The sequence below is a fragment of the Malania oleifera genome, chromosome 2 (genome assembly GCF_029873635.1).
Source record: "Malania oleifera isolate guangnan ecotype guangnan chromosome 2, ASM2987363v1, whole genome shotgun sequence".
NCBI lineage: Eukaryota > Viridiplantae > Streptophyta > Magnoliopsida > Santalales > Ximeniaceae > Malania > Malania oleifera.
The window spans coordinates 22,327,674-22,343,095 of NC_080418.1; the positions used below are offsets into that span (position 1 = coordinate 22,327,674).

Here is a 15,422-nt window from a genome sequence, read left to right on the forward strand (position 1 = left end):
TAATTTGTAAGTAGGTATAGTCAATTATGAAATATTTATGTTTAGTTAAAACTAGTTAACTTAGTTATGAAGCATTTAATAATATATTTAATTAGTTTTACTATTTTACCAATGTATGAGTATTTTTGAAAATAATTAATAAAAAGTCAACATTACAATTGAGAATCCCCTTTATTTATATATATATATATATATATATATATGTAATAGACAGGTATAGACGTAGTATTATAAATATTCAAAAGTCAAAAAATATTAAGTAAAATACTAATGAATCAAAATGGATCAAAGTCTAATTTAATAAATGCTAATAGATAGGAAAGATAATCATGTCATAGCATTTATTGTATGCAGGGAGATTTTCTGTTCTTTATATAACTTGAAATTTGTACAAATTTGAGTAAGTTTAGTTTTTTTTTTTTTTTTTTTTAATTTATTTTTACTAATTAATTAATATATGAAAAGAGTAATTAAATTTATGTGAATTTGACTATTATTTAATTATTAAATTTTGAATTTTATTAGAGAGGATGGAGGAGAATTTGCGTGAGAGATTAATAATAATTACTCATATAATATTTTAAGTTTTGATTAAAAAAGATACCGGTGGTGGTGGTGGCGGCAGAGATGGTGATGGTAGCAGTGGTGTTAACCGTAGCGGGAGCGGCGGGGGAGATCAAAGATTGGGGACGGGGCCAGTGGGGCCCAGATAGTTGAGTCGCGCAAGAGGGACCCACAGTGACCCTCCAATGAATCCGTTAGAGAGAGAGAGAGAGAGAGAGGGGCCTCGCTCAGACGATAGCTACGAGCCTTAAATAAATAAAAATTAATTTCATTGGAAGGCGAGTCCGGAATTTTCCATTCTTTCTCTGCTTGCAAGCCAAACACTCCCCCACCTCCCCATCATCTCGTACGGGATCCTTAATCATTACTCTCTCTCTCTCTCTCTCTCTCTCTCTCTCTCTCTTATTTATTTACAAGGCTTCGATCATTTCCTCACTTTGCATGAATCCTTCACCCCTCTCCCCAAGATCTCTCTCTTTCATTCATCCTCTTTCTATCTATCCATCTATTTGTGAATCAAGCTACAGCTGAGGAGCTTTAGGGAGTGCATGGATGGATCCTTCAAGCGCACAACGCCAGGTATGATCATGAGGAAAGCTGCCTGCTGCTACTGATTTTTTTTACACTGATTAAAAACGAATTGAGCTCTGCTTTTTAATTGTTTCTTCCTCCAGCTACCAGCTAATCATCATCATCATCCATCAGAACTTTACTTTTCTTTTTTCTCTCTTTCCCTTTCTGGGTCCTTTAATCACTTGGTGTTTGGGAATTCAGATTTCAATGATTCAGGAAAAAGGAAAAGAAAACCAGCTCCCAAGCTGCTCTCCCAAAAGCAAACTTAATTTCTAGGCGTTTAATTTCTTCCTCTTGGATTCCTCCCATCACCCCTTTCTCAATCGCCAAACGCAGTTCGTTCTGAGCTCGATCTGCAAACTGAAATTAAAATAAAAATACGGAAGAGAATATATAATCTTATGATTTAGAGCTTTAATTTGCTTTGTCCGCGTGCTTTTTGTGGGGGTTTTTTTTTTTTTTTTTTTCTTTCCTTTTTTCTAATTTCGAGGGTTGAAGTGGGTTATGTTGTTTTCCATGTGAGTGAATGATATTCTGTTATCATCCAGATTCGTACCTGCATGGCTTCAGATCAGTAAAGCACTTTAAATATTTTTTTAAAATAGTTGAGTGAAGAAAAACTTTGGCAGTCTATGCCTTTTGAGTATTTAATGCTCCATTTTTATCTCATGAATCTTGAGAAAAGTCACCCATCAATTCTCCTGTATATACATATATACATATACATATAAAACAGCTAGCTACCCTTTTCAACCTGAAATTTTCATATCGTTGATTTTCCTCCATTTTCTCCGCAATCAAATGGTGCATATATATTGTAATATTATTATAAATGTGTGTTTTTTTAATAAATTTTTTAATTATATATATCACATCACCTGTCTTTGTTATGTGCTGCCATACAAATATCAATTTAAAATTTTATGCGAGCCAAACTCAGCAAAGGGGGAGGTGATCGATGGATCTTTCAATTCAAATAATATCATCTTGGCTTAGCTTCCATCCTGCACATTTAAAATTTCAACCACAAAGTATCTACTTTACTATTCATTCAAATAGCATATTAAACAAGAGAAGTCTATCTCCAAACTAAATGATAATTGCATTGTCCTTATTCTTCTTCAATGCATTGTCCTCATTCTTTTTTAATTAAGGGTAGCTAGTCTCATGTACATATGCCTTGTGAGTTTAAATGTAGTCTAGCTCATTAATTGATCTAGAATATACATGTATACACATATAGTTTGGTTGATGAAGGGATCGATGATCACTGCACTGCAGGATATGGCTACTGCTAATTCTCTGGAAAGCATGTTGGTGTGCTCAAAGGCGCAGGCAGCGGCAGAGAGGAAGCCCAGGCCGCAGCCAGAGCAAGCCCTGAAGTGCCCCAGATGCGACTCCACCAACACTAAGTTCTGCTACTACAACAACTACAGCCTCACTCAGCCAAGGTACTTCTGCAAGTCTTGCCGGAGGTACTGGACCAAAGGGGGTACCCTACGCAACGTCCCCGTCGGCGGAGGTTGCAGGAAAAACAAGAGGTCATCTTCTTCTTCTTCATCATCCTCATCAGCCAAGAGACACCAAGATCATCACCAACCACTCCTGCCCACCCATTCAAACCCACTCTCCGGTGCTCTCCCTGCCCTAGCCTACGACTCCTGCAGTGATCTCACCCTCGCCCTCGCCAGGCTCCACAAGCAACAATCTGGGCAGTTGGGCTTCGATGACAACCATGATCTTTCCATTTTCGCAAACCCTAACGTCAACGCTCATCATCAAGTTAATCTTGGAAACCCTAGTTTTGGCGCCACTTCAAGTGCTCCAACTGCTCATCCCCACTTCGTGGACGCGCTGAGAAATGGGTTTGTTGAGAATCCAGTTGGCGGGTTTCAGAGTTTGTACTACGGGTTGGGCAATGGAAATCTTCATCCGCAGATGGACAGCTACGGGCAGGACATAGTGCAGCTGCCATTCGAGGAGTTGAGCAGCAGCAGTGGTGCAGAGACGACGGCTGTGACGGTGACGACGGTGAAGCAAGAGATGATGAGCAGTGCTGATCATGGCGGCAGAGAAGGGGGTCAGAGCAGTAGGCTGTGGGGGTTTCCGTGGCAGCATAGTAGTGCGATTAACGGTGGAGATCATCCGATCATGGGAACTGATCATCAGATGATTGATTCTGGGAGAGAGAGCTGGAATGGTTTTGCTTCATCCTGGCATGGACTGCTTAATAGCCCTCTGATGTAGATCGATGAGACTCTTTAATTTTTTTTTTCTTTTTTTCCCATGTGTCTGCACGCAGTTCAAAAAAAAAAAAAAAAAGGGGTTACGATCTCTTCTCTTAATTTCTTGACTCGAAGGTCAATTTTGTTCTTTGAGTTTTGTATTAAGAGAAATGATTGATGATAATCACCTTGTGAACCGATCACCTTTGTTTTGTTCTGGGTTTTCCCTTAATCACTATTGATTTATCCTTAATTTTTAGATTCAACCTTGCTGTTCATTTCAATTACAAACTCGTCAATTAGTGAAATTAATTTCTTTCATTTTGAAGGAAAAGATGAAGTGTGAAAGGAGCCTCAAATATTAATTGAGAGCATTTTATTGTGAAATCTATATAACTAGAACTTTCTCAAATTCTTATATTTGGAGTCACAAAATGAATCATAGAGTTAGAGGTGACCTATATCGCTCACCATGTCATCTTAAATTGGTGAGAATTTAAAAAGGGTTTTGACATGTTAGGGAAATTAATGTCTTCCACTAAAGAGAAAAAAAAAAGAGCTATGGAGAAAGGAGTCTGAAATCTTAACTCTCTCTCTCTCTCTCTCTCTCTCTCTCTCTCTCTCTCTATATATATATATATATATATATACACACACACATACATACACACACACATTGGGGGTTTAACATTTGAATAACTAAAAAAATAAGAAAAAAGATGAGTTGCATCAGAACCCATGGATATGTAAGAGTTTGAATTCCTATTTTCAAACATACATATAAACAATTAAAATTTAAGACTTTCTCGAATTCTTATATATGGGGACAGAAAGAATTTTAGAGTTAGAGGTGAGTTACATTGCTCACTATGTAGTCTTAAATTGGTAAAAGTTTTAAAAAGGGTTTTGACATGTTAGAAAATTAATTTCTTCCATTAGAGAGAGAGAGAAGACTGAAATCTTAATTTTGTATATTCTATTGCAATATCTATGTAAATAATTAGATCGCATTTACAACCCCTCTCTCTCCGGCCCCCTTATATACACATTTTTAATTACCTAAAAAATAAGAAAAGAGATGTGTCATCTTTATCTTCTTACATAATTCAGAACCCAAAATATGCCGAAGTTTGAATTCCTATTTTCTAAGATTTATGTAAACAATTAGACTTTATAACGTTCTCAAATTTTTATATTTACAGAAACAAAAATATTAATTAACAACTTATATTGCTCGTCATACATCGTAAATCGATAATAATTTAACATTATATTGAGAAGCATGAATTTTAGATCTCAAATTTAGACAAATTTCAATATAATTTTATACCATATCTTATCCAAATATAATACAAATTTAAATTCAATAGCTCTCCAAATTCAGGATTAATTTTTATTTATAACATGCAACTAATTTAAATTGAATTTTTGAACAAAAGGGAGTTCTTCAAGATATTCTATCATGATTGCATCTCTTATTTTCAGGTGGATTCTTGCAACAATCTAGAGAGAGAGAGAGAATAAATAAATTAATTAATTGTTGAGTTTATTCTGGCAATGACAATAGGAAGGAGTGAGAATGAGATGAGAGGGCAGCAGAGCACTGATTTCGGGATGGATAATTTAAAATTGCAGGCCTCAGCAGACCAAATCTATACTTAGGATTTGGGCGTGGAATATTGGTCAGTACTCTTTTTCAACATTAAAAAAAATAAAACTGAAAAGAAAACTCAAATGTGCGATTCTGTAGAATCAGATGGGGCTGTTTGAAAATGTGCGGAGGGGTTCTTGCTGAAATGACGATTCTGCCCCTCCGGTACCCGACCCCAGCCACGTCACTTGGTTAATTAATTTTCATTCACTTTTTTTTTTTTTTTCACCTTTACTATTTTAAAGTTAAACCCTGGTAGCAGTGGGTGGGCTAGTAGCTTAGCCAGCTAGTTCAGTTAAAGAATGTCCTTCTGGTCGGTTGATTGGTCAGCTCATCTCATCCAGAGTTTTCCACCACGTTCTCTGGTTTCGGATTTTTAATTTGTTTTTCCTTTTTTTAACTAAGCCTGCCACGTATTGCAATGTGTTTCCATTTCCATCCGAGCTTAAACTTCTTCCTCTTCTATTTTCTATTTTTGCAATATTTTGGCTGTGTAAAATAATTTTTATTTTAATTTTTAAAAATAATATATATATATATATATATATATATCATTTTCTAGATTTTCATATATTATTGTGTATGGAGGCATGAAATTAATTTGGCCCTCGGTGATGCATTGAATTTCTTCTAAACATGTACAAAAGGAAATTCAAACTTCAAAATTTATGATCATAAATAATGTCTAATGTAATTAAAAAAAATCATCTTTTTCGTAATTGTTTTAGAATCTTAAAATAAAAATTTTAAAACTAACACATGCCCTAATTTTTTTAAAAAATTATACATGAGACCTTTCCCTCCACGTGTTCGTATGTTTGTTTCCTTAATATTACACATATGACAAATTGGTCTTACATTTATTAATATCAAAGATGAGCTCATTTTCAGTAAGTGTATAATTAAAAAAACAGACATACAGACACGTGGAGGGAAATGTCTCTGTATGATTTTTCCTGCACCTTTTAAAGCAGTTTCTTTCTTGGGTATTTAATTTAAAAAGTTTGTATTACCTTTTTTCAAAACTAAGTTTCTTCATTTGGGTGAATGTTTGGCTTAAAATATCCTCTTAAACCCTAAACCTTCCGATGAATAAAAAAAGAGAGAATCCAATGGAATGTTTGCACAATTGATGGAGGAGGTAGCTACAGAATATAACATGCATAATTGCACACCATTTTTTTCCCCCTTATATGGATTTCATATAGAAGACAGCACTCCTGCGTCCACTCAGTTCTGCCTATTTATCCACAATAGCCCCCGCAGATATTGACATTTCACCTTCTTTCAAATAAGGGCCCATCAAATCTCATTTATTTATTAAAAATAACTCGGCTCCACCGAGCAGCTCGATATTTGTTTTCTTGTAATTATACAAGGTAAGCTGTCACATGTTGAATACTCCATGATTGATGAACATTCACCCTCAGTTCTAGCACTTGAAAAAAAAAAAAAAAACCCTGATTAAGGATTCATATTCCATTCTAAACAAAGACATCATCATACTCGATGAATAAAATCTATACTAATGGTTACCCATCCTATTATATATGAGTGTTCATGGCTTGATTTAGGCCTATAATTACAAGTGATTCGATCTTTTCGACCTAGTAAAAAGCCAACATTAAGTCAAACAGCTGAGGAATTTGTTTGGGTTGGTTTAATTATTAGTGGGTTGGGCTGATTGACAATTTAGTTTGTTTAAAGACAAAGTAGAATAGGGAAAAAGAACATAGGCACGGACACACACAAAGGAATATGCGTAAGAGTTTTGCAAATTAATAACATGTCACACTAAAAAAACTACTTACACTAGTGTCACTCAAATTAAATATATTATATTAGGAGATTTCTCATTTAAAAAAAAAAATTGAGAGAACAATAGTATCATTGTAATAATATGATAAAACAAAGTAATTTACAATTTTCAAATTTATATTAGTAACACATTAAGAGGTTTTGAAAGAAATCTAAGAAATATTTATTGTTTATTTTTTTTATACATATATGCATTAGAGGTAGGTCAGGTTGGGATTGATGGTTTAGCACAAATTGACCCATATAGTTGAGATGCAAAATGAAAAACCACCAATTGATTCACAACCCATTTGAAATCGATTTTTTTAGGTTGGTCCAATTCTGGTTGGTTAGGTTGGGTGGACAGGATGGGTTGTCGAACACACATAATCCCATGTTCACAATTAAAGGGATCACAAAGAAGCATAATGTCTTGAATGAACTCGGGTCATGATGTTAGGAACCTATGAGCAACCATAAAGATGTGACACCAGAAATTTAACGTAGTTCGGTCAATATCGACCTACATTCACGGAGCACGCACCACAAATTCACTATTTGTCGGAAAATTATAATTTTCACTCTCTCTCTCTCTCTCTCCCTCTCTTCCTCCTCTCTGCTCTGTGAGCTTCTCACTTGTGCATCTCTTGTATTCCTCAGCCCTCTATTTATAGGGCTGATATTTAAATCACTATTTATTCACAATTAAACATAATCAATCACAAATAGTAGGTTTACAATCATGGGATAAATGAGGATTAATTGCAAACCGCGTTCCAACTCATCAAACGTCTCCAGCTTTTGGCTCTCCTGTCTCCAGCTACAACAATCTCCCACTTGGAGACGGAGATGGAGACGCCTCCTCAATCAGTATCATGAATAAATGATGTACTCAAAATATGTCTTCAGGCATGAAGACCAACTGAAGTTGAACACAATTTCAGTTTCTCTATAGTCACCACCTTCCTGTATGCTTGATTCCTGTGGACTAATCTGATGGCTGTCAACTTCACAACTGGTGCAAAGATGCCGGTGTAGTCAAATACTTCCTTCTGTTCGAAGCCTTTGACTACCAACCGAGGCTTGTACCTTCTGGAACCGTCATGCTCCTCTTTAATTCTGTACACCCACTTGTTGTGAAGACCTTTGGGCAACTCAGCTAGTTCCCACGTTCTGTTCAAGGTGAGGGACTTCATCTCATCCTTCATCGCAAGCTCCCACTTGCTTGCATCTGCCATTTGACATGCTTCGTCATAACATTCAGGCTATCCTCCATCTTTAGGAAGTAAGTAATCAATATACTTTCTGTTTGGTACATGGGACCGAGTAGATCTCCTAAGCTCCAGAGCTAGAGTAGGAGACGGTGATGCGACGATCTACTCCACTGGTTCCTCTACTTGAGGATTCTTGGCATTCTGCTGTTGTGTCCCGACACAGATGTTTATCTAGAAACTGACCCTCTTCTGTTTCCTGACTATACAATCCTCACACATGTCAATTTGCATTGACTGTAGACCATTCAAATTTTCCTTTGAGTGTATCACCTTGAGTCCCTTCTCGCTCATGTGACCGAGTCGTTGGTGCCAGATGTTCCTGTTGTCATTTCTTGCAACAACTGAAATAGACATGGAGGCATTAGAGGCTAGAAAAAGAGTTCCGCTTTTCTTACCTCATGCAATCATTAGTACACCCTTTGAAACTTTCCATTTATCGCCAATGAATTTAATCGTGTATTCCTCATCTGCCAGCTGACCAACTGAGATCAAATTCTTCCTCAGGTCTGGAATATATTTGACATCCTTCAGCTTCCATACTAACCCGTTTATATTGATCTTCACAACTCTCTTACCGGTTATGTCGCAAGGTTGATCGTTGTCAAGGTACACCTTACCAAAATTACATGGTATGTACTCCTCTAGGTAATCTCTGCAGCAAGTGGCATGAAATGAGGCTCCGGAGTCTAAGACCCAAGACTCCTACTTGCTCTCCAAAGAGTAGATCAACATCTCATCATTTTCGAAAGTAATATTTGTTTTTGTCTTTGCCCTCGTCTCATATTCTTTCTTCTAACTCCCACTCGTCCTCGTTCATGGATGTTGTCTTACCTTTCAACGGTAAGTGCAATTCCTTCCCAAACAAATAATCTTCTATCTGCATCTTCCAGAAACTGAAATTGTTGCCATTGAACATTTCAATTTTTGAGTTTTTTTATTCGACATCTCGATTCACTAATCTAGATATGGAATTAGCTCAAATGAATAGTGCGGTTGGATCCGAAACGATCGAAAACCCTAGAAATGGTTCAAGTCGCTCGAAAAACGGACTTAAAACGATTCTAAAAAGCTCAGTCAAAGATTTAAGTCAAACCTGGTCAACTCTGCTGACGTGGCACGTGCTGATGTGGCAAGCTGACATGGCAGTGGGGCCCACCTACTAACGTGGCAGTGGGGTTCACTTGCTGACGTGACAGTGGGGCCCGCCTGCTGACGTGGCGTTTGACGTGGCACCCCTAGGTCTGGATCGTTGGTTCGGGTCGGATACGGATCCGCGGACCGAGTCTTGGGTTGATCCGATCTGAGTCTGTGTCCAGGTGGGGTCAGGTTGAGGCTGTCCGGGCGAGGAAGATGCGTGCAATTGCATGTAGTGCGTGAGGAGCTGATCACCAGAACGTGATCGGCGCGTGTCGATGTGTCTTGCTTCGGCAAGGCGCGTAAGGGCGCATGAGGCTTCTTTTGGACTCCTTTCGAGCTCTGGTATGCACAGTTATCTTCGTCTCGACGAGCTAAATATGATGGTGGCCTCAAAACTTAGTTTCGAGCCACTAGACAGAGCTATGATTTCGGGATTACTTCCGATCTGACTTTTCTGCTCAAACCGGACTCTGATACCACTTGTTAGGAACCTGTGAGCAATCAAAAAGATGTGACACCAGAAATTTAATGTGGTTCGGTCAATATCAACCTACATCCATGGAGCACACACCACAAATTCACTATTTGCCGGAAAATTACAATTCTCACTCTCTCTCTCCCCCTCTTCCTCCTCTCTTTGTCTTCTCTGCTCTCTGAGCTTCTCACTTGTGCATCTCTTGTATTCCTCAGCCCTCTATTTATAGGGCTGATATTTAAATCACTATTTAATCACAATTAAATATAATCAATCACAAATGGGAGGTTTACAATCATGGGATAAATGAGGATTAATTGCAAACCGCGTTCCAACTCATCACGCGTCTCCAGCTTCTGGCTCTTCTGTCTCCAGCTACAACACATGACACAAGTGTTGGCAAGTTTTACATGATTGATGCACCCATCCTTCCTAAAAGAACTTTTTACATCATTCAAATTCTAGCACTAAGAAAAATATATCACTGATCGGGTAGTCATACTCCCATTTTACGCAAAAAATATTCACACTAAATGATAAAATTGGCCTATGCTACCATTTACATGATGATTGATTATCCGTCCATTTAGATAAGACAATCTGTGATAAACAAGCATAATACCTTAAACAAAGTGTATGCATTTTGAGGAGAATTGCATTCCATAATTGTATTATCGTAAAATACAGACCTCTCTCAATATTTGATTAAACTACACTCACATCTTATGAGATTTTAAAAATCTCAAAAATTTCTTATGAAATTTTAAGAATTTTACAGACTTGCTTGAAATTTATTAAAAAATATAATATTTTTTCTTATATTTTACAAAAGGATAAATCCTTTTAAGGGTGTAAGTATCCAACATTCAAATATTAAAACACATTTTTAGAAATTTTAAAATTTAAATTTAAAAAAAATTATATCCTTTAAGAAAGATGAATGTATTTTTGACAAATTTTAAGAGGAATCATCCTTTTAGCCTTATATTAATTCTAGATAGCTCATACACAGCACAGAATCATCTCATATACCAGTGCAAACTACATAATTAATGTAGGAGAGAAGGGCTTTTTTATTCATTACCTAGAAACCGTGTTTTAGGTATAGGCAGGAGACGCATTCATATAGAATCATGATGACGACAACGATCTGACGATTCCATACGTGAGAAGAGAAGGTTACCGTAACGCTTTTGAATAAAAGCTCCATTAATTCTCTTTAATGGGATTCCGCGTGGAAGCTTAGCCCAATGGCGTGGTGAATGGGGATAGAGATTAATTTTAAGGAGGGCCGGGAGTGGTTGTACTAGTTTAAAATGGAGTAAATTCTAGGAAAATAAATAGGGGGATAAGACATAAATTTACACGATTCAATTATATCTATTTCACGAGCGAATGAGATAAAAAATTTCAGTATCTTGGGAGAAATTATAAGATGATTTGGAACCGGCCTTGTATAAAATATCTTCGGTCTTGTGCAAAATATCTTTCTTTTCTTTATTTCTCATTTTTTTTCTATATATCTACTTACTTCAACCATGCAAATGTGTGTGTTCTAAATGATTGAGAGAGGGTGCCCCTTTTTTAGGGCAATAAGTATAGCAAAACATTTATTAGGGTGGAAAAATGAAGGAAGGGGTGGAAGATGAAAGAGTGGAAGATAAGGGATGACATTTATATTTTTCAGAATATTCCCCCTTGGATGTCAATCTTATATTAACTTATTTTATTAAAAATTTTAAGATATTTCATTCCAATGAGATGGACTAATTTCTTGAATGTTGTAGTAGGCAAAGTCTTGGTGTACAAATCTGTTAGATTATCATTTGATCGGATCTGCTGAACATCTCTATCACCATACTTCTGGAGTTCATGTGTATAGAAGAATTTTGGAGAAATATGTTTTGTTCAGTCACCCCTTATATATCATTCTCTTAGTTGAGCTATACATGGAAGACCACAATTTGCTTGGATATGAGAAATCATTGATTTGAGTCATATAGAAAATGCAGGACACTTTCATTGATGTAGAGATGTCCTATATATAGGACTTGTACAAGGTATAGTTTATTATAAATTCAAATACAAATTCAAAAGTATTTAAATACTAAATTAAAGAGATTCTAAACTATCAAATTCAAATACAAATTCAAAAGTATTTAAATACTAAATCAATGAGATTATAGACTATTAAATACAAACAGATATTCAAGTATTACAACATGAAGAATCCTAGATTGCCGCATACAATAGGATATTTGCAAATCTTCAACTGTTAGGATTCTCGACAAATTTCCTTAATACGTCCCTCCCCTTCAAGATAGGTGTGCCATCAACTAAGCCAATCTTGGAGCACAGAGAGTGAAATTTGTGACGGGATAGAGCCTTAGTTAAGAGATTGGCAAGTTGATTGTGGGTGCTAACATGAGTGAGTTGCAACAAATCTTTTGTGACCGTATCCTGAACAAAATGAAGATCAATAGTGATATGCTTCATTCTTGAATGTATAACAAGGTTACGACTCGACTAGAAAGCACCAATATTATCACAAAACATATGTGGTGGCTTAGGAATCGGAATACCAAGTTCTTGTAACAACAAATGAATCCAAACAAGCTCGGAGGTGGCAAAAGCAAGAGCCTGATATTCTGCCTCAGTGGAGGAACGAGCCACAACACGCTGCTTGTGTGTGCTTCATGAAATGGGACAATCACCCAAAAAAATAATATAGGCAGAGGTGGAGGATCTGGTATCCCTATCACCGGCCCAATCAGCATTTGAAAACCCTTGAAGAGTGAGATTCCCAGTGCGCTTGAGGAGGATGTCATGATGAAGAGTACCTTTCAAGTACCACAAAATATGCTTGGTAGCGATCCAATGGAGCTGAGATGGTTTATGCATGGACTGAGCCAACTTATTGGCCGGGAAGGCAATGTAAGGCTGAGTTAGAGAGAGATATTGAAGAGCTCCTATAATTCGACGAAATTCATTCGAATTAGCAGGAGAAGAGCCATCGTGGAGCTGAAGAAGATCCTTTGTGGCAAGTGGAGTCATCACTGCCTTAGCACCGTCCATCTTAGTGTGAGAAAGGAGATCCCTAATATACTTTTGTTGGGATAGGAACAGTCCATAGGGAACTGAAATCACCTCAACATCAAGAAAGTAATACAAGGAACCAAGATCCTTAAGAGAAGATTGATGACCAAACTGTTGAACAACCTTAGAAATAGCAGTAGAATTAACTCCTAGTGATTAAGAGATCATTGACATATACCAAAATCTGAATTTGGTCTGCCCAGACAACTGACGTGTACCATCAGAAGATTGAAGATGTACTTCAAAAGACTGAAAAATTAGTTCAGTCTACAGAAGATTTTTCTAAAGGAATGCAAAAGAAGCAGTACACCCTCAAAAGACTAAACCGTCAGTTCAGTCGTTTGATCTGGGACTTCAGAAGACTATACCATCAGTTCAATCATTTGACCTTGTGTCCAGTTCAAATTTTTCAGTGTGTTAAGAAGAATCAGAAGACTGAACCTGATACTTTAGTCGTCTGAATACTGTTAACGATTAGAAAATTTAAATGTTTTAAATTTCAAATAATGGTTTCTTGTGCCCCAAATTTTCTAAAAACTTGGAAGATACTCTAAGTAATCTTGGGCAACACGAAAATACTTTCCTAAGCCTATAAATACATGATTTTGCAAATCAAATAAAACCAAGAATTGAAAAATCTACTGAAAGCCATCTTGCTATCAAAGCTCTCTCTTGCTCAAATCTTTGCTCAACTGATGTGCTGAATTTCCGAAGTACTGATCATCATACTACTGAGTTTTGAGTTGCTAATTCTCATCTAGAAGAAACTTAGTGATAAATTCTCTTGAGCTTCAATCTTATTTTAGTTTGATATTTAAATTTAAAAGTATCTAGTGTTTGAAATTGTACTAATCTGTTCTAGGTGAGAGTGCTATTGTACGCAGAGATTGTCTCTTTTTTTCTTGTAGTTCTTTGACAATTCTAGGTTGTTAGATTGTTGGAACGAGCGTGGGGTATCGCTTGAAGAGGCACTGTTCTAGCCTATTGAAGGAGTGACTGAGTGTGGGGTGTCACTTGGAGAGGCATTGCTCTAGCCTAGTGAAGGAGTGTTTAAGCATGGGGTATCACTTGTAACAGTTTGTTCCGCCCAGAAAGGAACGATATAGTGGAATCCTTTGGTGGTATTGGCCAAAGGCGAAGACGTAGGCTGGGGATAAGCCAAACCTCGCAAAAAACGTGGTGTCACTCTCCTTATTCTCTTTACTTTTCAGCATATATACTTTGTTGTGTGTGAATGTAAAGTGCAGGTAGCTGAAGTTAAGAACTGAGAATAACAAGAAGACTCTTAATAAAAGAAAGTATGTTTTGATTAAACGTTTGTGGAAACCTAAAAAGGGAGTATGTTATTTAATCGTTTGCGGAAATCTTTATTAAGAGAAGTGCAAACAATTTCATTTAATACAAGGCTTGAAACATACTTATACATTCACGGGGTTGCAAAAGCTGAAAGTGCTGAGAAGTTGCATATTATATCTTGATTTGGTATCTTTGGTTGTTCACTTTAAAGTTGTTGATTGGTTCGTGGTTGATTAAGTTTTTATTACTTGTATTGTGTTTTGTGTTGTGGATTGAATAAGTAAATAAGCATTTGATGTGTGTGTGTGATAAATTAACAAATGGTTTAAGAATTTATTAAAGGAATTAAAAGAAATATTAATAACCTAATTCACCTCCCCTCTTGGGACTACACCTCAACTTTCACCATGTCTAACCAACGCAGTGAACTCTTTGGACATAGCATGTTGCCACTTGGGATCTTTCAAGGCCTAAGACACACGTGGGCTCAACGGGTTGAGGAAAAGGGTGTCGAGTGGCAAGGTAAAGTTTTTTGGGTCTATGAATATTATTTATAGATTGAGTAGTCATACAATGAGTATGGGTGGACTGGGCCAAATATGCAGGTATGGTGGATGAAGGGATTACCTCTGGCAGAGAAGGTACAGGGGAGAGTGATGAAGTCGGAGCTGTAGGAGCATTGTCCATCATGGTGGTAGGAGAGGAGGGTATTCGTCCAACGGAAGGCACCGCTGGAATGGCAAGGTCCTTTGTCATATCACCTAAAACTGACAAGAGAAGGCAGAACAACAAGGGCAGAGGAAGAAAAGGGAAAAACACATTCATCAAAAATTACCTGCCTAGACACGTAAATGTGAGATGTAACAAGGTCCATACACCTATAGGCACTTTGAGAACTCGAGTAACCGATAAAGAGACAAGGCGTAGATTTTGGTTGAAATTTACCAATGGCATAAGGTTTGAGCCATAAATGACATTGACAACTAAAAATACGCAACTTTTTGTAATTGGGGCAATGACCAAACAAACATTCGAAAGGAATTTTATTTTTCAAAATAGGAGTGGGCATACAATTTATTAAATAAACCGCTACCTGAAATGCGTAGGACTAATAAGAAAGAGGGAGAGTCGCTTGACTTAAGAAGGTGAGACCAGTTTCAACAATGTGCCGATGCTGTGTTCACTTGTACTATTTTGGTCAGACGTATGAGGAGCAATGGTAAGCCAACCAATGGAATTAGAGGAGAAAAAATGACAAAGAGCTTGAAATTCGCCCCCATTATCGGAGTATAAGTGTTTGATGTGAAAACTAAACTATTTTTCAAGTAGCCTTT

At 36.9% G+C, this 15,422-nt stretch overlaps 1 protein-coding gene across 1 annotated transcript; it reads left to right on the plus strand.

The window, feature by feature from the left end:
- Nucleotides 1-837: 837 nt before the first annotated feature.
- On the plus strand, nucleotides 838-3,628 carry LOC131149404 (dof zinc finger protein DOF2.1). The gene is made up of 2 exons (XM_058099828.1): nucleotides 838-1,143; nucleotides 2,419-3,628. Exons 1-2 carry the CDS (start codon nucleotides 1,117-1,119, stop codon nucleotides 3,382-3,384), a joined length of 993 nt encoding a protein of 330 aa, XP_057955811.1. The 5' UTR covers nucleotides 838-1,116; the 3' UTR covers nucleotides 3,385-3,628.
- The last annotated feature ends 11,794 nt before the right edge of the window (nucleotides 3,629-15,422 follow it).

Coding starts and splice junctions, on each gene's coding strand:
- LOC131149404 (XM_058099828.1), top strand. CDS start 1,117: ATGGATCCTTCAAGCGCACAACGCCAG. Junction 1,144..2,418: donor CTTCAAGCGCACAACGCCAG/GTATGATCATGA, acceptor ACTGCACTGCAG/GATATGGCTACTGCTAATTC.